The sequence below is a fragment of the Nannobrachium achirus genome, assembly GCF_963921795.1.
Source record: "Nannobrachium achirus genome assembly, chromosome: 23".
Classification (NCBI taxonomy): Eukaryota; Metazoa; Chordata; class Actinopteri; order Myctophiformes; family Myctophidae; genus Nannobrachium; species Nannobrachium achirus.
The window spans coordinates 35,528,517-35,550,521 of record NC_137830.1 but is presented as its reverse complement, the minus strand read 5'-3'; the positions used below and the strand labels follow the sequence as shown (position 1 = coordinate 35,550,521).

Below are 22,005 nucleotides of genomic sequence, written 5' to 3'. Positions count from 1 at the left end.
TGCTTTACAAAGATTGTGCATTACATTCACCCATTACATTCACCCATTCACACACACATTCACATTCACCCATTCACACACACATACATACATACATATACACATACACCATAGCGGAGGAAACCATGCAAGGCACCAACCTGCTCATTGGGAGCAACTAGAGCAGGGTTCCCCAATTAGTTTTCCCCAAGGGCCAAATTATGTCTAGGGTACCAAGCCGAGGGCCACAACAGTGCAGGGGCGACGGTGGAGTTCCCGCTACTCCAGTGACAGTTCGGATATCATCATTGTCGGGTGAAAATCTTGTATGTCCAAAACCGTTTTGCATTTATCATTTTAAAAATGATTTAAACTAGTGAAAACAGACGATCTACAAGCACACAGTGTGCTTGTAGATCTGCTGTTATCACTACTTTTGTGCGACGGCCTTGTTTGATGTGAAGCAGAGCTTTACTTTGCGAAAGAGCGTACACATTTTGAGATACGGGTTTTCCACCCAACAACGACGATATACTAGTTTTGTTGCTGCTCTTATATCACCATTATTACTGGGCTTGGTGGGGGCCAGACAGTAGCCCGCGGGCCATTTGCGGCCCGCCTATTGGGGAACCCTGAACTAGGGGTTCAGAGTCTTGCTCAAGGACACTTCGACACCAACTCTGGGGGAGCCCGGGATCGAACCTGCCACTCTACCCCTGAGCCACTGCCCGCCCCTAGCTGGCTACTGGCCACACAACCAGGTATGTTTGACAGAAATGATACTAGTAGTGTTCAACCTGAGAGTGAACTCACACTTACATCTTTGTTTTCCAGTATCTCCTGTTTGGTCTGTTGCTCTGGTTCCGAAACTTCAACCATGTCATCTGGGTTGACCCCCAAGTTGCGGCCATGCATTGGGAGAGGATCCAAACTCTGCAGGTCCACGACCATGGGACAGTACAAAGATAACAGAATTGTAAACAACTCTACTTGAGGCTTTATGGATGATGGGTGAATGAATGCAGAGACAGGCTAGGAACCAGAGGATGGGTGGAGAGTCCAGACTATGATATATGGCCCCATTTACACTGGCAGCCAGAATCCAGCCTGAATCAGATCTGTGTCACATCCAGATTGGGATCTGATTCGTTAAACAGGTCACATGACTCATTTACACCAATCAGATTCACATCTGGATGTGCGGCTCAGATCTGATTCAGGCTGGATTTGGCTGCAGTGTAAATCTGGCCTACGTGGGTGGTTTCCTTTCCATTTAACCATACTACACCCCAAAATCAGGTGGCTAAGCCTTATTCCAGAAAATGACTACCGGTATATTAGTAAATTGGCAATCAGAGTGTTCTTTGTATTTAGCATGCTTGATGTCACAACCCTCTAGATAAAACCAGCTTATTTTGGAAAACGAATTGATTTGACGTGCATTTTAGGGAAAACAAATCATAGCCATCATCCATTCTTTGTGTCCACCAGGTATTTTCTCGTCCAGCTGGGTCATAAAGTACATCGAGTACACATGCTAGAGGCGACACACTGGCCAATCCTACAACACATAACCGAGGAGGTCACAGAGAATCCCACGAATAAGTCACGTTTCCACTTGAAGAAAATGTGCTTTACCTTGGCATGGACAGCACCCATGGTAACGTCTTGCCGTTAAAGGTCTGTTTTGTTGCAATCGGTTTAATTTTTGTTGCTGGTCCGCACAACGAAGAAATAAATAAACGGCAATGACTAATTTTCACAGAACCAAGCCCCCTTCAAGGGAGACGCCATGACACTTGTGACGGCTCGCGTCCTGGTTCAGTGATTGGCCACAAAGGAGCCATGTGTAGCTGGAGTGGGCGGGACCAGAGGTAAGATCACACTGATGGAGCCGTTTGCCGATTTCGTCCACTAGATGGCGGCAGAGTGTCTAAATTGATTAGCCAATGTCATTTTCTGGAAATGACTTTATTAATTGCCAATTTGGCCGGCCTGGCATGGCATGGGCAGATAATAGATATTGGCATACATTACCTATCCAATCCAACCTATCCCAACTATCCAAAAAAATGTCCCAATAAACCTAGCTCACGAACATCAAGGTGAGTTTATACTCCATAGACATGTGTCTGTGTGTGGTAGACTGGTAGTAGGCTATCAACATTTGCTGATCATTATTGTCACTTTATACCTTTACCAATATGGTGAGTATTATTATACACGTCTAGATGCGTCTGTTATTGAGGACACTAAAGACACGAGGCTGCTCTCTCTCTCTCTCTCTCTCTCTCTCTCTCTCTCTCTCTCTCTCTCTCTCTCTCTCTCTCTCTCTCTCTAATGTTCAATTTAATTTCAAATTGCAAGGCAACAACCTAACCTTAAATAAAAAGAATAAAGAAATGTGTAGACTGCTCTATCTCTGTCTGTCTCTGTCTCTGTCTCTGTCTCTCTCTCTCGCTGTCTCTCTCTCAATTTTCAATGTAATTTTCAATGGGCTTCATCCAATGAAAACTAAGAAATGTAGGTTACCTTAAATAAAAAGAATAAAGACGTGTGTAAACGAGTGCTCTCTCCCTCCCTCTCTCTCTCCCTCTCTCTCTCTCTCTCTGTCTCTCTCTCTCTCTGTGTGTGTCTCTCTCTCTCTCTCTCTCTCTCTCTCTCTCTCTCTCTCTCTCTCTCCTGAATTACACCTCCAATGAATCCCCTCCTCAAATATAGCGCAGGCCAATCAGCGGGCTGCAGAGCGGCTCCGTTGGTCTCTACCGAGCTCTCCCTGCGCTGCCAGTAACAACCAAAACGGTTCTCTTATCAAAGAAACAGTCAACCCAAAACACTGTATTCCAACACCGCGTGTTTTCTACCATGGGAAGTGCTTGTTTTTCCTGGGACGCGTGTTTGCTCATCCTCCTCATAAATAGTTGCGGGGTGATGGGGAATGTTGGACTCGCAGGTAAGAGCAGACTTACCTCTTCACTCTCTCTATGTCTGGGCTTTATTCCACTGTTTCCCAAACACTGGCTCGGGACCCATTTGTGGTTCGCGGGATCCATTTTTATGGGTCCCTTTGTTTTTTGTTTCCTATATTATTCTTTTATAGGTTATATATTTTTTTTTAATTATTATTCAAAATATTTTCAACATTCCTTAAAAAAAGCATTTTTTTCTTGAATTAAAAACAAAATTAAAAATGCAAAAATCTAAAAGAATAAAGAAGTAGTTAAAATAGCCGATCTACAAGATCACAACGTGGCGTGATGCGACGCATTGTGAGCTTGTAGATTGGCTATTTTCACTAGTTTGGGTCCCTGGGGGGGCAAACGTCTAATGTCTCTTTTGGGTCTTGAGCTAAAACAATTGGGAACCACTGCTTTTATTCTACTAAGGCTACATCATAAAAACACTTTTTCTTTTTTTCCCCTTTCTGTCATACAATTTGCGACTGCTTGGACATTTTGTTTCCCCATATGCACCTTGTCCTTGAGTGAAGTTTGAATATGGGCTTGTGGTCAAAAATAACTTTTGATGCAACCTCAGGCTGAATTATTATGACAAACTCCTGTTATTTGGAATGACATAGATTGGATCAGAATGCATTGAATAGCCTAGCATTTCTGTTTGATTCATTGAATACTTCATTTAGAAGTTTGCATAGGAAAAGGTACAGGACAGTACCTATACAGTTCACTGATACAAGGTCAACTAAAAGGATAAAGACCACAATAAGAAAGCTTTTGGGCTTGTTTTAATTGGGGTCCCTTTTTTCTCAATTCATACAAAAATCGCTTATTATTCAAGCTTATACTTTACCTTACTTAGGCCTATTGCATCTTGGTTTTGTTGTGTGTACACTCTTTTTTCTTTACTGTTTAATTAAAAAGTTAATTTAGCCTATTCCAGCCAGCTAGTGAACAGTTAAATGCAGCTTGATTTGAAGTAGCATATTCGAAGAAAAAACAAAATAACGAGATGAGATGACCTTATCAGCAGATTTTTTATTTTTTATTTTCCATTATGAAACAGTAGTAATACATCCGCAATATGCATTGATCATGTAGGCCTATACTCATATACTGAGAGCATCTTGTCCACAAGTCTGTCCGGAGACAGAGGTGTCCAATTCTGTCCATCTGGCCGCAGGGCTGCATGCATGCATGGTCTGGTTGTGGAGGCAGGGAGGCTGCCTGGCCTCACAGTCCCTGGAGGTACCGACCCCTTGCCCAATATATTGACCGGCACTCAGCACACAGCACCACGCATTGTTCCCCCTCCTCACTATGAATGGGTGAGAAGTCAATATTGAGACAGTCAGTCTCCAAAGCATGTGGGCAGGGCTTTGTCAAAACCATGAGGTCCCCGTCGGGCTTGAATAACAATAAGGTTGTGGTTTTTTTTTTTTGTTTTGTTTTGTTTTGTTATTGGCCTTCAATAACAGAACAGTGCCATGCAGAATTCAGGAAACGTTCAAGCCCAACAATGCCAGGCCCCCGCGAAGATCATCATTCTTGCCGCATTTCCCCGTCAAAAATCTGATAAAATAGCACTTTAACTTCTGGTTGCTGTTGCTCTTGACTCCTGGCTCTCTGCGTCGGATGTAATAAAACCGTAATCGACTTTGCAGCGAAATATTTATTGTAATTTTGTTTTATCGTTTATTTATTGCCTTCATATTGTTGAGCTGGGCAGAGGACCAGGCAGCAGGACTTATTAACCCCTGGATGGAGTGTGGAGCACAGAGAGAGCAGAATCCCAGGGAGGAGAGAAACAGGGCTTATACTACTGCTGTCCAGGTTGCCTACATGGGCTATTTATAATTCTAGAGAGAGAGAGAGAGAGAGAGAGAGAGAGAGAGAGAGAGAGAGAGACTGTTCTCCGAAACAAAGATAGTTGAATGAGAAAGGTTTTGACAGAAGATCTTTCTTCATCTTTGTATCTCTGTCCCCCTTCCTCTTTGTGTGTGTGTGTGTGTGTGTGTGTGTGTGTGTGTGTGTGTGTGTGTGTGTGTGTGTGTGTGTGTGTGTGTGTGTGTGTGTGTGTGTGTGTGTGTGTGTGTGTGTGTGTGTGTGTGTGTGTGTGTGTGTGTGTGTGTGCGTGCGTGTGCGTGTGTGCGTATGTATAAATAACTTAATGAGCTGCCCCTATGGCCTTAGATTGAGCTCCAGATGTGACTTGCCCCTCTGTCAATGACCTGATCAATTAGGAAGCAGTGATGGTGATTTTCGGCTGTTCCTGGCCATGAAGCTTGACACAGCTGGACTCTTGACAGAGCTCCGAGGAGCACAGTCACGGTGCTCTACTACAGCCGCGATGCCAGTTGCATGCCATTTTGTTTGTATCACAGGCACCTTCTTGTTTGTTTTTAAGATGGCATTGGTTATTTGGGAAATGTATTCTAATTTAATTAGTGGAAATCATTTAATAGCCTCGACCTAGACAATTTGCCCTCCTGGCCCCCAAACTGTGGAATAAACTCCCTGTCGCTCTTAGAACTACAGACTTACCCCCATAGCTTCCGCCGTGGACTGAAGACTCACCTCTTCAGACTCCACCTAAACCGATAGCACTACTGTAACACTGCCCTTCCCTCGATGACCACACATAAAGCTAGATAGCTTTTCTCTTTTTTTGGGGGGGGTTTTTTAGAAGTTTTTAGAAGATTAGGTGCCGTAAACTGCCTAACTGAACACATTTGCAATAGACAATTGAATGTTATCAACTTTTGTGCAGATGCAGACGAGTGCTCAGAGGCCACAGACGACTGTCACATCGACGCCCTCTGCCAGAACACTCCAAAGTCCTTCAAGTGCATCTGCAAGCCGGGCTACAAGGGCGACGGCAAGCAATGCGAGGGTGAGTCTTCTCCCCCGCCACTCGTCTCTCAAACCTAAATGGACGTCCACTCCAAGCGCTATAATTATATTAAATATCGTTGCTGTCGGGTGGAAACCTTGTATGTCCAAAACAGTTCCTTTTTTTATTATCATTTTAGAAACGAGTTAAAGTAGTGGAAATAGACGATCTACAAGCTCACAGAGCCTCGCACCGCGAGGCGTTGTGTGCTTGTAGATCGTCTAGTTTCACTACTTTTGTGCAACACCCTTGTATGATGAAGTAGGGCTTTAATTTACAAAAGAACATACTATTTTTAAACTTGGAGATACAAGTTGTCTGCCCGACACTGACGATATATATTGTTCAGCACTGTAGTTGTGTGGTGTGGAATCTGCTGTCCACTTGAGTTGGAAATATTTTGAAAGCAATAGTTAGTCATAATGCTTGGTGTGCGGACAACCGTTGATTCTTGTTTCTTGGTACAGTCACAGTGTGTTGCTCGCCGTTGCACCTTGGTTACAACCGAGTTATTTTCAGCACTCGGCGCTGTTGTACAACAAAGCATGAACTAGAAAAGATGCAATTGGAAATTGCAAGTGTGGTTGCTGATGGTTGCTGACGTGACTATATTCTGCAGTAAGCTAACTGTCATGTGAAGCCAGACCAATCCAGTCCAATCCTCGAGCTGTCCACCACTCCCCCACTAATTCCCACTCCCATTGATTCCCTTTTGATTCCCTATCCCATTGATTCCCTATTGATTCCCATTCCCATTGATTTCATCAATTTCCAATGGCGGAGGAAAGGTTACCCTAGAAATAAAGTTTCCCCAGGACTATAATGTGTTGCCCTGTTGGGCAACCACACTGACTAGAAAGATGCAATTGGAAATTGCAAGTGTGGTTGCCGTTGACTCTAATGGGGAGCCAATCAGAGGGGAGGAAAAGGGTGACATCACGATATCAGGGTATCGTGATGTCCGATCGGGTGAAGGGTTTTACAGCAGATGAAGAGTAACATGGACAAGTACTTCAATAGGAAAAACCCTTCGAGAAAAAGGTTACATCAAGATGATGAAGCCAGACAAGAACTATAGTCTGGTCACACTAACTAGGCTTTAGTTTATGCCCCATCATTCTCGCCTCTCTGACACGTTCACATTGCTAATGGTATAGGTCTTACATCCAGGGGTGTCACAAGGGGGGGGGGGAAGTGGGACTGAGTTACTAGGGCCCAGGGTGGTGGGGCCTTAATTATTTTATATACTTAAGCTATTGAAAAATAGCAGATATACAAGCTCACAGAGCGGCACAGAGTGAGCTTGTAGATCTCCTATTTTTGAAAACTGGTGAAAAAGTGTGCAGATCTTTGAATTTTTAAGAAAACATTTGTAACTCAAATTTTGATTCTGGGAGGTCCCTGGAACTAAATATTTTGAGATGAGGGTCCGTGGCCAAATACATCATTTTGGCAGTCCTTCACATGAAAAGGTTTAAGCACCACTGACATAGAAACATAGAAGGATGTGAAATATTCAAAGACTTGCACAAGTTTTCTAGATTTTTCAAAAATAGCAGATCTACAAGCTCTGCAAGCTTGTACATCTGCTATTTTTGAAGCTGTGAAAGCCGCTTCCAAGGAGTGGCTTTGTGTGTCCCATGTGTGTCCCCCACGTCTATATATGGTCATTTCAGTCCAGAATGAACAGGTTTTATCTGTCCGTAAATGTGTGTCCCATGTGTGTCCCCCACGTCCATATATGGTCATTTCAGTCCAGAATGAACAGGTTTTATCTGTCCCGTACGTCCAGAATATGTGTGTAGTGTCCGTCCCGGTCTGATGATTGGATGATTAAAAATGTCCAATGAGACCATACTTTGAGGATTGGTCAAGCTTCACATGACAATTCGGCCCTCCAGATAAAATCATTAATTCATTCAATTCAATTCTTCACTTCGAACCGAATGTATATACAGAGTTCATAGCTCTAGAACACATAGAATAAAAGTTCACCGCTTCACTTCGAACCGAGGTTTGATTTTTCAATAGTTAAAGCACAAAAGAAAGCATAATAATGCGTTCCCGGTCTAAATGGGTTAAACCCCTCCCCCCATGAAGAACATTCATGGGGGCCCCACAGTGAATCCTTGCACCCATGCAGGGCCCAGGATTTGGTGCGACACCGCTGCGTACATCTGTTTGATCACGACACCCCACGCGCCCGTCATCATCACCCCCTCCACTCTGCTTCCAGATGCATGTTCCCCATCGCTCCCTACACCCCCCACCCCCTCCCACAGGACTCTCCTAATTAATGGGGAGGAAGTGGACTGGGCAAAGGTGTCAGGGTGAGAGGGGGCAGCACCTGGCTGTGCGTTCACACCTCCACTCACTTCTGCCTGAGAGCACAACGCCACAGCTGGAGCTGGCCTAGTGCTGCCGTGTGCAGGCACGTGCACACATAGTAGACATCAAAGGGGGCTTGAGCCCTCTCCAAACCATGAATACAGTTTTTACTATGGTGAAAGAAATGCAAATGCCCCTCTTTCCATGCCATACCTGAAGGCAGCATTCAAAAGAATATTGCATCTTTCTTATTATAAGAATGCTGCATCTTATGTTGAAAGAATTGCCCTCTCTGTGTAGAAATCTGTTACGGCACATCTCCGGTATTGACTTGATTATGCTTAGTTCAGCAAGGTATCAAGAACTGAAAATAGCCGACCTCTAAGCTTGGAGGTCTGCTATTTTCAATATTTCCACCAAAAGGCCCTTTTAGAAATTTCAGCACCTGCCTCTCTAACACTCTCTGCACGTCCCTGTGGCCTAGTGCTGCTGTGTGCACACACATACTGTCTATCGCTTATTCCCACTCTGTCTTTTCTCTCTCTCACTCTCTCTCTCACACACGCGTGCGCTCGCACACACACACACACACACACACGCACGAACGCGCTCACGCACACACACACACACACACACACACACACACACACACACACACACACACACACACACACACACACACTCACTCACTCACTCACTCACTCACTCACTCACTCACTCACTCTTTCTCTCTCTCTCTCTCACTCTGATGATTACGGTGTCGGTAGGGCTCCACGCCTCCACCCACTCGCACATATTTTTGTTCACCTCCATAGCGTGCACACGCTGGATCCGTGCAGCGTCTCATGCTCTCTTAGATGCGCTGTGCGCTCTGCTGCCCGTGGCGCTGGCGATCACTGTTACATAAACAATGCTTCAGTGTGTTCGTATTATACTTCAGAGACAACGTGATGACAGCTTACCGAGGGAGCACGGTTTCTAAGTATGCATGCAGGCATGCAGCGGCGTTAGAGTTCTTTTCCATAGCTTTTTCATGTCTCCACTACTTTTAAGCATTTGTCTGCATGTCCATGAGTTAATCCTGGGATATCCGACACTTTTCCCTGTTTGCTCAGCTGCATTTGCACAAACATGCACATGCATGCACACACACACAAATTATGGTATATGTACACACAGGTGACAAATTATAGGAAAAACCAACATAGTGTCTTAGTAAGGTGTTGGGCCACCGCAAGCCACCTGAACAGCATCAGTGTGCCTTGGGATAGTCTGTTACTCTACTGGAGTGATGAAACACTATTCTTCCAAAATATATTCCCTCGTTTGTAGTATTGATGTTAATGGTGGGGAATGCAAAATCTCCATAGGTGTTCATCATTCCCTGATGAAGACCCGATAGTCTAAACATGTTAGCATTTTAATGAACAAAGCCTGTTCTCCTCTTTTAACTTTCTGAGTGCCCGGATTTTCAGTTTTTTCAAGTTTTGTATCCAAGTTTTGTATCCCGGAGCACCACTGACACTTTTACTTAACTTCGTTCTCCGTGAGCACCTGGTCAATTTCTCTTCTGGTTTTCTTTACATATTGCACAAATGCAGACGCACTTGCATCACAATCATCCATTGGGAGCCTTTGGCCACAATTTATGACCATATCTGATATCTTTTAGGGCTGCGAATCTTTGGGTATCCCACGATTCGATTCAGAATCGATTCTCGGGATCACGATTCACGATTTTTTTCAATTCTTTCAAATCCAAACAATTCGAATTCAGAAACGATTATTTTCTGATTTAAAAACAATTCTCTATTCAAAACAATTCTCTATTCAATTCATATATCAGGATCTACTCCAGTCTGCTGGCATGAAAGCAGAGTACATTTACATAGCTTTTATAATTGTAAAGGTTTTATCAACTTGCAATAATGTAAACAAACACAAGGTAAATCCAAGACAACATGTCTGATTTATTCATGCTTGCAAACATGCTTGCAAACATTCTTTAAAAAAAAAAAAAAAAACATAAAAATCATAACATCTAATAAATAATCTCTAATAAAAAATCGATTTTTGGAAAATGAGAATCGATTCTGAATCTTACCATGTTAGAAACACGATTCGAATTCGAATCGATTTTTTCCTGCACCCCTAATATCTTTCCCTTAGATCAAAATGTAATTTTAGTCACGGTTGCTACTGATGCACTAGTCAGTTAAGTAGTCTTTGTCCTGCCACATCTGTGCCCCAATAATGAAGCCTCTTTCATATTAGTCACGTCTTGCCACCTTGATCCAAAATCAAGTCAGCTAGGCCTGCTCAGCATTGTTCTACATGCCACAGAACATGATGGGATCTTATAATTGCTTAATTGTATCATGCAGTCAGTCCACCTATGTGGAAGCAGATGTATTTGTTATGTTTATTTCCTTTAATTTGTTGTTACCCATCTGCACATACAGTATAAACAGTCAGATGGGGACAGTGTCATGATATTTATGGTACATGTCTGCTGCCTACATACAGCACAGTGGCATAACGTTTAGTGGCAGAGAACATGACATACGTTAATTCAGTTTCACATTTGGTACAGTATTTCAGTGGAGGTATCTATCTGGCTATCTTACAGTATAATTCTGTTGTTGTGAACTTGGTGTCTCTCAGGTTCACTCACTGAAAGGACATCATGAATGCCTCTCTTCACTGGCTCCCGGTTCGTTTCAGAATTGATTTTAAGATTTTAAGAGTTTTTAAATCACTTAAAGGGATATTTCACTTGAAAAAAAAAATAATGTTTTGTCATTTTATCGTCTAATCAGGCTTTTTTGAACATCGTGAACAGATTTTAATTTGCTTGATACAATATTTAGATATTTGATGTAAATGTTACCAGGCCCTCCAGGCCCAGGGCCTCTCCCCATACACTCCCATTGTAACTTCAAAGTCCATTTTAACCATGATAGATTCATTAAAAACACCCATTATCTTTTCTGGTGACTCATATTACCCTCCTAATACGTGAGCAGGCCGTGTTTTTTCAATAACTGTTTTCAGTTATTTTTAATAATTCTTTGGGAAAATGGAAAGAATAAAGAATTATTAAAAATAAATGAAAAAAGTTATCGAAATAACACAGCCTGCTCACGTATTAGGAGGGTATTATAAGTCACCAGAAAATGGGTGTTTTTAAATCTATCATGGTTAAAATGGAGTTTGAAGTTACAATGCGACTTATTTTGGCGGTAAGGTATGCCTGTCCAAAAGTGCTGGACTCAAAACTACTGACCCCAGTAGTTGATGGTCTCCCCATTGAAAAAGAGCAGACGCACCTTGAAATAAAATCAGAGACCTAATTGTATTCCACCCTTTATTTTTTGGCCAAAACAACACGCTGACACACGTCTGCATTCTCTCTCTCTTTTGGCCTAAAGTAAATGGTGAAATAGAATCACATCCCTGACTTTAATTCAGGGCTCGCTGCCCTATCTGCTCTTTTTAGATGGGGAGAGAGGGAGTCACCTATTGATACATTTTAAGGTTGCAACTATTGAATGTTTTCTTGGTGATTCTCTATCGATTGCTTTTTGATTAATTGAATAACCGAGAAGCGTGTTTAAAAAAAAAATCAACCAAAAAATATACTACATTTGTTTTAGAGACCAAATAACTTATGATGGATTGATTGGTTGAATACTTTAATAGCAGGTTTGTTAACAGTACATGTATTACAGTAAAAGCTTATGTTAAAAGGATAAAGGGTTATGTTAAAAGCAAGCACCACAGGCCATTATTATACACTTAAAGGGATATTTCACGTTAAAAAAAACCTTTGGTCATTTTATCATCCAATCAGGCTTTTATGAACACCCTGGACAGTTTTTAATTTGCTTCATTCAATATTTAGATATTTGATGCGTCCTCCTAGACGATAAAATGACTAAAGTATTTTTGAATATCCCTTTAAGCTCTATTTTATACCAATTTACAGTGTCTCACAAGAATAACAAAAATAGCCGATCTACAAGCCGATCTACATCTGCTATTTTCTGTACTTTTGAGAATCGATCACTTTATAAGATATATTATTAGAGTGACATTAAAGGTATATTCAGTGATTGTATTTCATTCAAATAAAAATATAATTGGTACATTTTCCATTCATTCTCCTCACTAGAATGTGTGCTGACCATATAAGGACTTCCATCATGGCCCGTGTTACGAGCATAGCTAGATTCAGTTTTCAGAGGTGGCCAGCCAGTCTTCGACCAATCAGGGTAGAGTATGGCCGTAGTTATGTTATGATGTTTAGTTATGATGGTCAAAATAAAGGTTTTGAGAACCACAGTCGCTCTGAATTAAGAACGTCTGCTAAATGCCTAGATTGTAAACTACTGAACTCATAAAATGCCACAGACAGTCTCGTAGTAAATCAGTATAATACATATCCTGAAGCTGGAGACGTAGGCCTGCCGATATTCAGTGCTTGGGTCTAAGGGTGCACCGCACGATCAAAACGAGAACATGGTGTAATGGTGTAAAAAATCTATAAAAAACGAAACATTTCCACGCTGTAAGGCCAGTAAGAAACAAGATGACCCCTGGCCACTTTCATTATCACTGAATACACCTTTAATGGATGTCATGGGAGGTGCTTTTCATTTACTCTTCTGTTTTGGATTGGCCTTTAGACAGAGACAGGGAGGGAGACAGTAGGCCTGGCGTGGCTGTAACGCACAGACAGACTGACACACAGTAGTACTGGCATAGATCAGACAGACCTGTGCTGAATAATTACAGTTTTTATGTCCTTTGAGAGGAAACTGCAGAAGGTTTAGCGTCTTCAGGAATATTATGTGTCTTCCATAAACCAGCTGTCTGTGCAGACCTGTGCTGTCAGCCGTTTTTTTTTATTGCATCACCTCACTAAGGCCAACACTTGGACAGACACACATGTGTGTACATGTGATGTGATGTGATGTGATGTGATGTGATGTGTGTGTGTGTGTGTGTGTGCGTGCGTGTGTGCGTGCGTGCGTGCGTGCGTGCGTGTGTGCGTGCGTGTGTGTGCGTGTGCACGCAAGTACACCGCATTCATACATGCATGCCAACATGTGTTGAATGTGTGTCATTGTGTATGAATGTTTCCATTCATGTGTGAGGGTTTGTCATTTTGTGTGTACAGAAATGAGTGGTCAGCAGCAAAGCAAGTGTTTATTGTGCTTCATCCTTGTTGCTTAATTCTTTTCCAACACACATCTTTCCTCATGCCTCTTCAATCATCAAACCCAAATACTTAAGCTACTTTCACGCGAATACGAATTGCTCTGACTCCGCTAAACTAAACTATTGATACGGCGATATTGACACATGGAGACGCGTATTTATGACCCAGTCCGCATCTTTTTTGAATTCGGCTCTGCAAGTGGATATCTGGCGTTTTCGTATTGATTTGGAAGCAGTATAAAAGGACCAGTACGGTAAATACGATGACGTCGGTCAAAGCACGGCCCTCTCCCTCCCCCGCCTCAACCCGAATGGGAGAGGAACGGTGTGTGTGTGTGTCTGTGTCAGTCAGTGTGTCAGACTGCATGTCTGTTTAGTCCATGCATGTATGAATGCGCAAGTCAGGTCCGCGGTCTACTGGTTGATTTTGTCAAGATTGCAATAAAACACAACACAAAGTATGCTACTTGGTCGTTAATGCGAGACACCTGTGGACGCGGTCAGATCATGGAGAGAGGGGGGAATTGAAATACCAAATAGTAGAACATACCGGTAATAAATAAATACAAAATCAACTTGACCAACTCGCTAAAAAGGAGCCGGGGAAAATGGACCGGATCTGGCTGAGTATTTGGCCCGAACTGTGTCTGATGCTATATTTCGCTTATTTTTCACCGTTACTTTGGGACTGGTGTCGTAGACAGAGCGCCTCTCCGAGAGACGAGAGCTATTGCGGAGGGTTGCGTGCGTGAGTCATGCAGGACAGTTGCATTTTCAGCTTAGTCAACAATCACCGTGACATCCACAATATACACAAACCTGTCCAGTGACAGTCCACTGTTACTGTCCAGTCAGAATCCATGACTCACAGCTCATATCGCAAAACTTTCCTCCTTGTCGGCTGCTTGCTCCCCCTCAGTGGTGTCAGTTCAGCAAAAGCTAAGATATCGCAACATGACTGGTGTCTTGCAAGCGTGAAGGCACGCATGCAAGACACCAGTCATGTTGCCAATCCTTAGCAACAGGCATGATGAATTTATTTTAAGAAGTACATTTTATTATTTTCCCCTGTAGCCAAGGTATGGTATAGCTGCCAATGCTGCCATACCTTGCCACTGACGCCTCTGCAGTGCAGCGCTTGAGATTGGCTGCGCTGCGGGAGTGGGAATCATTCAATATGCGAAAACAGACGATAATTTGGAGTTTGGGAGCGTAATTACAAGTCTCATTAAAAACAATATATATTTTATAGTTGAAGGGTAAATAAATACACAGTATATGTAGGCCGGGCACATGACACTACAGCATTTTGCATTACTTGATGCGTTGTCATGTAAAACCACCAACGTGTAAAGTAAACGTGATACATGGTTTGTTGACGACACCAAAACGACAATGGGGCCGTTTAAAAATACCCTTAGTTCAGTTGACCGGTCCTTTGTCCCTCAACACCAAATCACTCTGTTGAAAACGGCCAATCTACAAGCTCACAACAACTTGTCGCAGCACGGGCGATGATAAACAGTGAACTTATAGATCATTGCTATTTTCAGTGAATGTTTGTACTTTTACTCAAGTACATTTTTAATTCCACACTTTTACTTAAATATTTCTACGTTGCAGTATTGATACTTTTACTTAACACATCTGGTGCCAACCCCGAGTTTCCCGAGTTTGTATTGATACCAACGCTGTGCCAACCCCGAGTTTCCCAAGTTTGGGCCGTTTTTGAAAAAAAAAAAAAATATTTTTCAAAAAAAAAAAATTCAAAACTTTTTTTTGGACCTCCAGAAATGTATTAGGCATGATCGCGATCGCGAAATTGCATGTTTAACCCCCATACCAACCCATTCTTTCAAACATGGCAGCCATGTTTGTTTACATCTGAAGAAAACATAATGGCCCATAAATCATGAATGCCTGAAAGGATTTCCAAACGGATTTTTTTGTCTGAAAGCTGTGAACAGCATCTACACACGTGGTGCATCATCTAGGCATGGGCGTGCACTTTTTACACAATTGCACAATTACATGGAAGTCTATGGTAACCATGGCAACGCGAGACATTGAAGAGAAAAAATCATTGCAACATAAGTGTTAAGTAAAACATTTTAGTACCTTTTCCACCACTGGTTAACTGTACTGTACACACTGACAATCTGTTGGCTGTCTGTGAGGCAACAGCAAGTGACACAGACACCGAATGAATGAAGATGTATGGTGGATGAGAAATGACCTGTGACCCGTGTGATTAGATATGGTTGCTGTAATTGGCCGGCTGTGTTTCCAATCAACAGGCATTAAGGGCCAGTCTGTTGGCCAGAGTCATTAGCAGCTCTGCTCTTCCAGGAAGCACCAAAGCCCTTGTTTTTCTGCCTTCCTCTGTATCTCTTTGTAGTTTGTATTTGTATTTTGTATTTTGTGTTTCATTATGCTGTTTCCCGCACATTTGTGAAGTCAATTATAGGCAAACGATATGATATGAAGTATCATAAACCTGTTTGATGGTCATTGTCACATGACGCATGATGAGACCATTATTTTGTGTTTAATTTGGTCAAACCAAATCACGTTTCTGCGATTTCTGTATTTATTGCGCCCCCTACGGGTGAAAGTAAAAGTGGTGGCTTTTGACTGTTGTTTTGGTCTCGCGCAGATTGGTCTCACACACACACACACACACACACACACACACACACTAGCCTCTGGAACCCAGGTGTTTTTGGTTTTGGTTTACACACACATTGACAGACGGACGGACACACACGGAATGGATGAAAACATAATCTCTGCCTCCCAGTTATGGCAGTTCACCGCAAGTTGTTGTTTTTTGCCTTGTCTGTAAGGCATCGCGGTATACATTAGTTGGCCGTTTTTGTTCTGTCCCCTGGTTGTACAATACTCCCATCATGACTGTGTCCTCCCCTCAGAAGTCATTTTCTCAAGTGAATCTGTTCCTCTGAAAGCTTCGTTTGGCCCTGAAACCCGATCTGGCGTTTATGAATGCTGCCCTCTCTGTAGATTTTTCCAAGAGCTAATATTGCTGGCTCGTTATGGAAAAATGTGAACTTTCATCCCTCGACTGTCAAATGACGAATGAGAGAATGTGGGGGAGCAGAAGACATTGTGCATTATCTGAACCCGCGTTACAACACTCGTCCTCGTGCGTGCGCCTAACGGACAGCAAGAGACGTCTCTGTGTTTAGAGAAACATCTGGCAAACTGGGCCAACTGGCTGTTGGTCATTGGGTTTTGTGCTCTTGTTTACCCAACCAGCGGTTTGGATCTGGAATTCGTTCAAATACAGGATTTTGATATAGTGAATCATTTTGATCACAGTGACTTTGCGGTCTTTCAGGTTTCTGGGAATTGTTTTCTCTGGCGAGAGATTCGGAGTGGGGATGCGTACTAAAAATGTTTGTCTTATCAAACAGACATCAATCAATATATCGCTGTAAATGTTATTATTCATCATTTCTTTTAAGTAAAGAAAGAGGGCAGTGAGATACATTCATTTCATTCAAGCTTCACCTGCTTCTTCTTAGATCGCGTGACATTTGTTGAAATGTCTGCCTTCTTTCAAAGTCACTTTTTTCAAGCACACATCGGCAATAAATCTAACAATTTCTTCTTGCCACCTGGTTTTCTCGAGATTTCACAGATATGATTTGAGATTATTAAAAAAAGTTGGTGGTGTTTACTTCGACTAAAATATCGACGTGTGTAACATTAATTGTCGCCACTTTAATCGTATCATGAGTATTCTTTCAAACATCGTGAATGGTAATACAAGAAATAATTGTGTTTGTACAAGTAAACTCAAAACAATGAAAACACCGTTGCCATGTAGTTCAATGTGAGAAACATGATCATCAATGTTTTACATGTGATTGTTATATACTGTATACACTAAAACAATAAAAACCTGTTAATTTATCCATTTTTTAACAGAGTGTACGAATAGTTGAATTAACACAGAGGATTATACTGTGTATATTCTTTCCTTGTATCGCCCACCTACAGGATTTTACTGCATGTATATCGTCCATCTACACAGTATGCCCAGTGGGGGTGGGCGATATGAAAAAATAAAATATCACGATATTCTTCCAAGCTGTATCACGATACACAATCTTATCACGATTCTTTTTCATATTGGTTTTTATGGTTATATTTCAAGTTACTTAACAGTACAACCACCTACTACTGTGGGTTCCTTTTGGGAGTTCTAAAGGAACCCTTACAAATATGTAACTCTGACAGTATACAATTCTGCAATGAATCTCTGTATCAACAATTCAACAGGGTTTTCTATAAGGCTCCCTCATTGTATCACGATACATACGATATCTCTGGAAAGGAATATCGTGGAGACATTGTATCGTCTCAACAATATTTATCACCATATCGCCCTCCCCTAATGCCCAGTATGGGTGTGCCTGTGCACGTGCACATGTCAGCGTCCATATGCAGATTCGTTTTGGTGTTTCTCTGCAGAAAGAGAACAGCTAAAGAGTGAGGTGTGTGTGGATCGGAGACACTGACTGAGACTCTGATCACAGCCTTTCCCGGCAACATGTTACTTGACCTGCTTTGCAGAAAGAGAGCAAAGACGGAGATGAAGAGGAAGAAAGAGTGAGGGAGGGAGGGAGAGAAAGAGAGAGAGAGGGTGTATCTCAGGCAGTGGCGTCAGTTCAGCAAAAGCTAGGGTATGGCAAAGATGGGAGTCCTCATGGATAAGAGGCATTACATTTTGTATAACACGGTTATATTGTGAAAATAGCAGATCTACATGCTCACAACGCCTCGCGCTGCGAGGCGTTGTGAGCATGTAGATCGGCTATTTTCACAATGTCTGAAAAAAAAATGCATTTTGGCCGTTTTTTACACAGGTTTCTAAGGTTTCTTGGGCTGGATATGATTATGGCAGCCTGGAACGGTTGTTCAAGTGCGGCTAAACTTGGCATGTTAGTAAATGTGCCACAATAATGCATTGCACCTGTGCAGCTGACCTGCGGAACCTGGGAATATACCATTCTGTCAAGATGGGGAGAATAAAAGTGTGGAGAATAGTTAAAGTGACCATTTTGTTAAATTTTGCATTGGTCGTTATTTTACTGTAATTTAACAACATAATAACCAGCGCAGATAGACAAAGAGACATTCATGGATTTACATTTAAAAGTAACTTTTATTTTCCCCCCTGGACCCAGGGTATGGCAGCTGCATAGCCCTGCCATACCCAATTGACGCCCCTGGGTGTATCTCAGGAGAAGAATAGATAGAGTGGGAGACACAGGAGGCCGTGAGGGAGGGTTTCGCAGTCATTTACTAGGCCATTGTCTGCCCGGTGTCTGCCTCGTCTCCACCGTCACCACTCAGAATCTCTCCTCACTGGCTGGATTCAGACACACTAAGACAGTGGTCCTCAACCTTTTCAGGACGCGACGACCCCCAAGATAATCATATTGTAACTGGGGATCCCCCACCCTGACCCCAACACGGTTGGTTATATTGTGAAAATAGAAGATCTACATGCTCACAATTTCTTTCTCTAACATTTGACAACTGGGCCAATGTTTAATTTGTCATTCTAGAGGTTTTAAAAAAGTCCTTAAATTATCACTTTAGAAATGTGCATAAACCCAGGCAGGCCGTTGATGGGGGTCTCTGGCCATAGATCGGTAGTAAAAAATATGTGGTTTGTACACGGTGGCAAGTGGGTGTCTGCATGGGTCAGTCATCCGATTCAAATGTTTAAATACTAGAGGTTCGCGGCCTTCGGCCGCTCACATCTAGAGTCCACGCCCGCTTCTTTACTAAAAAACTTTCCGCCGGACGCACTGGAGAGAAGTGACTGTTATGCCTCTGCTATTTCTCTGCAGTCACTGTGAGTGGAGGCAGCAGCAGCAGTGCACATGCACTCGCTTGCCCGCCCCCCCTCCCCTGTTGCCTCCTCTCTCTCGTTGTTAGCGAATGAGCGGACGGCATAGGGTTATGGGCGGTATTCCTTACCGTCCTGACGACTACCTATACGACTACCTATGCGACTACCTATGAGTTGGAGTGGATGTTTGGGGGCGTGATTCTTTTGGAAGTGGGATGCGGCAATAAGCCCATTGTAAATATAAGATAGTTGCAGTGGTGGAAAAGGCACTCAAATGTTTTACCTAAGTACAATACTGCAATGTATTAAATACTCTGTTACAAGTAGAAATGGAATTCAAAATGTACTTGAGTAAAAGTACAAAAGTATAGGCATCAAAATGTACTTAAAGTACCAAAAGTAAAAGTACTCAGTACGCAGAATGTCCAATTTCAAGTTTTCAAATGTACAAAGAGCTTTTGGAAAATGACAGATCTACAAGCTCACAATGCGATGCATTGTGAGCTTGTAGATCGGCAATGTTTAAATGGACAAAATGTACATAGGGCTGAAGTGGTTCAATATATTTTGTAATAATAATTAAAATCTCGAGGGGCACGGTGGCGCAGTGGTTAGCGCTTCGCCTCACAGCTAGAAGGTCCTGGGTTCGATTCCCGCTGGGGGGCGCTGTGGGCACTGGGGGCGTGTTCCTCCCTCCGCGTCATCAGCGCCCAGCCGCCCACACCCTAGGCGAGGTTGGCGATAGGGCCTTTCTGTGTGGAGTTTGCATGTTCTCCCCGTGTCTCCTAGGGTAGATGCCCTCACAAAAACATGCAGTATTCCTGGTTTCTATACTACCTCCCCCTAGCCAGCCAAGTGCTCCCCAGTTCCCCTGGCGCGGCAGGGGGAGAGCGGAAACCAGGACTACAGGTTAGGTAGTTGGCACTGGGTGAGAAAATGGGTTGCAAAACCGTGGGATAAAAACATATTAAAAAAAAATAATAATAATCAAAATCTATAAAGTAACTAGTTTCGACCGTAGTTTACCATCAGAACCGTCTCAGCTTGACACTGTGGTTCCCCTGACACATCACTGTGACATCACAGGTGACATCACAGTGATGTCAGATACTCAGAGCAGGGATCTCCATATGGGAATAAAAGGGATTCCTGTTATAGTTTTTTTCTTTTTTTTATATGTTCGATGTATTTGTAAATAAAGTTAACATGAATACATAATTAAATATGTTTGAAATTGAATCAAAATGTTACATTTCAGGATTCCAATTTTCCAAAAAATAACAACAAAATTATTCAGGATTCCAATTCAAAAGAAGCAAACTGCGATGCGTTTTGAGCTTGTAGATCTGCTATTTTTTTGCCTCTTTTGTATGAGATACTAGAATGACAAAGTAGAACTTGGCAATATGCAATGTGGCCCTCTGTAGTGAAGGTGGAAATATAGTGGCCCTCGCCGTCATCAAAGTTGCCCATCCCTGATCTAAGATGTAGTGGAGTAGAAGTGCAAGTATTGGAAATTGGAAATACCTCAAAATTGTACTGCAGCACAGTACTTAAGTCTACTTAGTTACTTTCCACCACTGAATAGTAAGTCTACTTACCGGTAGTTACTTTCCACCACTGAATAGTAAGTCTACTTACCGGTAGTTACTTTCCACCACTGAATAGTAAGTCTACTTACCGGTAGTTACTTTCCACTACTGAATAGTAAGTCTACTTACCGGTAGTTACTTTCCACTACTGAATAGTAAGTCTACTTACCGGTAGTTACTTTCTACCACTGCAAAGTGGGGTAATGCGTCGACAGAGGGGATTGAGAGAAAGCAGTGGCTCTCTCTTGTATTTTCTCAGTTGGAATCAGAAAAATAATCTGGACAGCACAGAGAAAGATGAGGCCGAGAGCGAGAGTGTGTAGAGAGAGACCAGAGAGATTCACAGAAGCAATCATGTCTGACGAAAGAACGTCATAGTTGATCAAAGGTTTTTTTTTATTTTTCTTATTGCTCATTGCTGATAGTATTTCCTGTAATGATGTTTTTTGTGCCTGTATGATTTGGGTAAATGTGTCCTGACAGCGCAGCACACACCACGAGAAAACGACCATCAAGTCAGTATTACACCCGATATCTCCCATTCTGATCTCCCTATGTAATATCTGTAGGCTATTAGTCGGGACAAATCAGTTTGGTGTCTCTGGGCCTTTACACACGCACGCACGCTCACACACACACGCTCACACACACACACACACACACACACACACACACACACACACACACACACACACACACACACACACACACACACACACACACACACACACACACACACACACACACACACACACAGGAACGTGTCAGACTCGTGTGTGTGCCCTAGGCTTTTTCTTTATTTATGTATACGTCACCTGTGTAATCCTTCATGAATTGCCTAATCTATCTATAAATGCGACAAATCTCTGTCTGTCTGTCTGTATGTAATCCGCGTATCTCGAGAACCGTTCGTCCCACCGGCTTCAGATTCGGCACGCGCGTTCCCCGCCGCGGCGCGGAGTGCAGTGCCGGGCCTCGACCCGATCCGACGCGCGGTTTTCCCGAACCGGCGCAAAACGTTCGGAATCTCCTTATGCGGAGCTGATTGTTGACATCAGGCTGTTCCGGAGGAAATCGGCACAAGCGCTGACTCATTGTGACATCACTTCATAAAAGGCTCTGACATCACGTACGCCAATGTGTCAA

At 42.7% G+C, this 22,005-nt stretch overlaps 2 protein-coding genes across 3 annotated transcripts in view; one reads left to right on the top strand and one right to left on the bottom strand.

Moving 5' to 3' along the window:
- samm50l (sorting and assembly machinery component 50 homolog, like) overlaps positions 1 to 1,763 on the bottom strand; it is a 13,354-nt gene extending 11,591 nt beyond the window's left edge. The window contains exons 1-2 of the mRNA XM_080754627.1: positions 1,618 to 1,763; positions 799 to 912 (exon numbers count right to left, since the gene is read on the bottom strand). Coding sequence (XP_080610753.1) covers positions 799 to 912; positions 1,618 to 1,638 — 135 coding nt within the window. The 5' untranslated portion in view covers positions 1,639 to 1,763. The remainder of the gene's footprint in view (positions 1 to 798; positions 913 to 1,617) is intronic.
- Positions 1,764 to 2,814: 1,051 nt separating this feature from the next.
- scube1 (signal peptide, CUB domain, EGF-like 1) overlaps positions 2,815 to 22,005 on the top strand; it is a gene marked incomplete at its 3' end in the record, with an annotated part of 208,444 nt that continues 189,253 nt past the window's right edge. For both annotated transcript variants that reach the window (XM_080754594.1, XM_080754593.1), the window contains exons 1-2: positions 2,815 to 2,932; positions 5,707 to 5,829. In XM_080754594.1, coding sequence (XP_080610720.1) covers positions 2,845 to 2,932; positions 5,707 to 5,829 — 211 coding nt within the window. In that variant the 5' untranslated portion in view covers positions 2,815 to 2,844. The remainder of the gene's footprint in view (positions 2,933 to 5,706; positions 5,830 to 22,005) is intronic.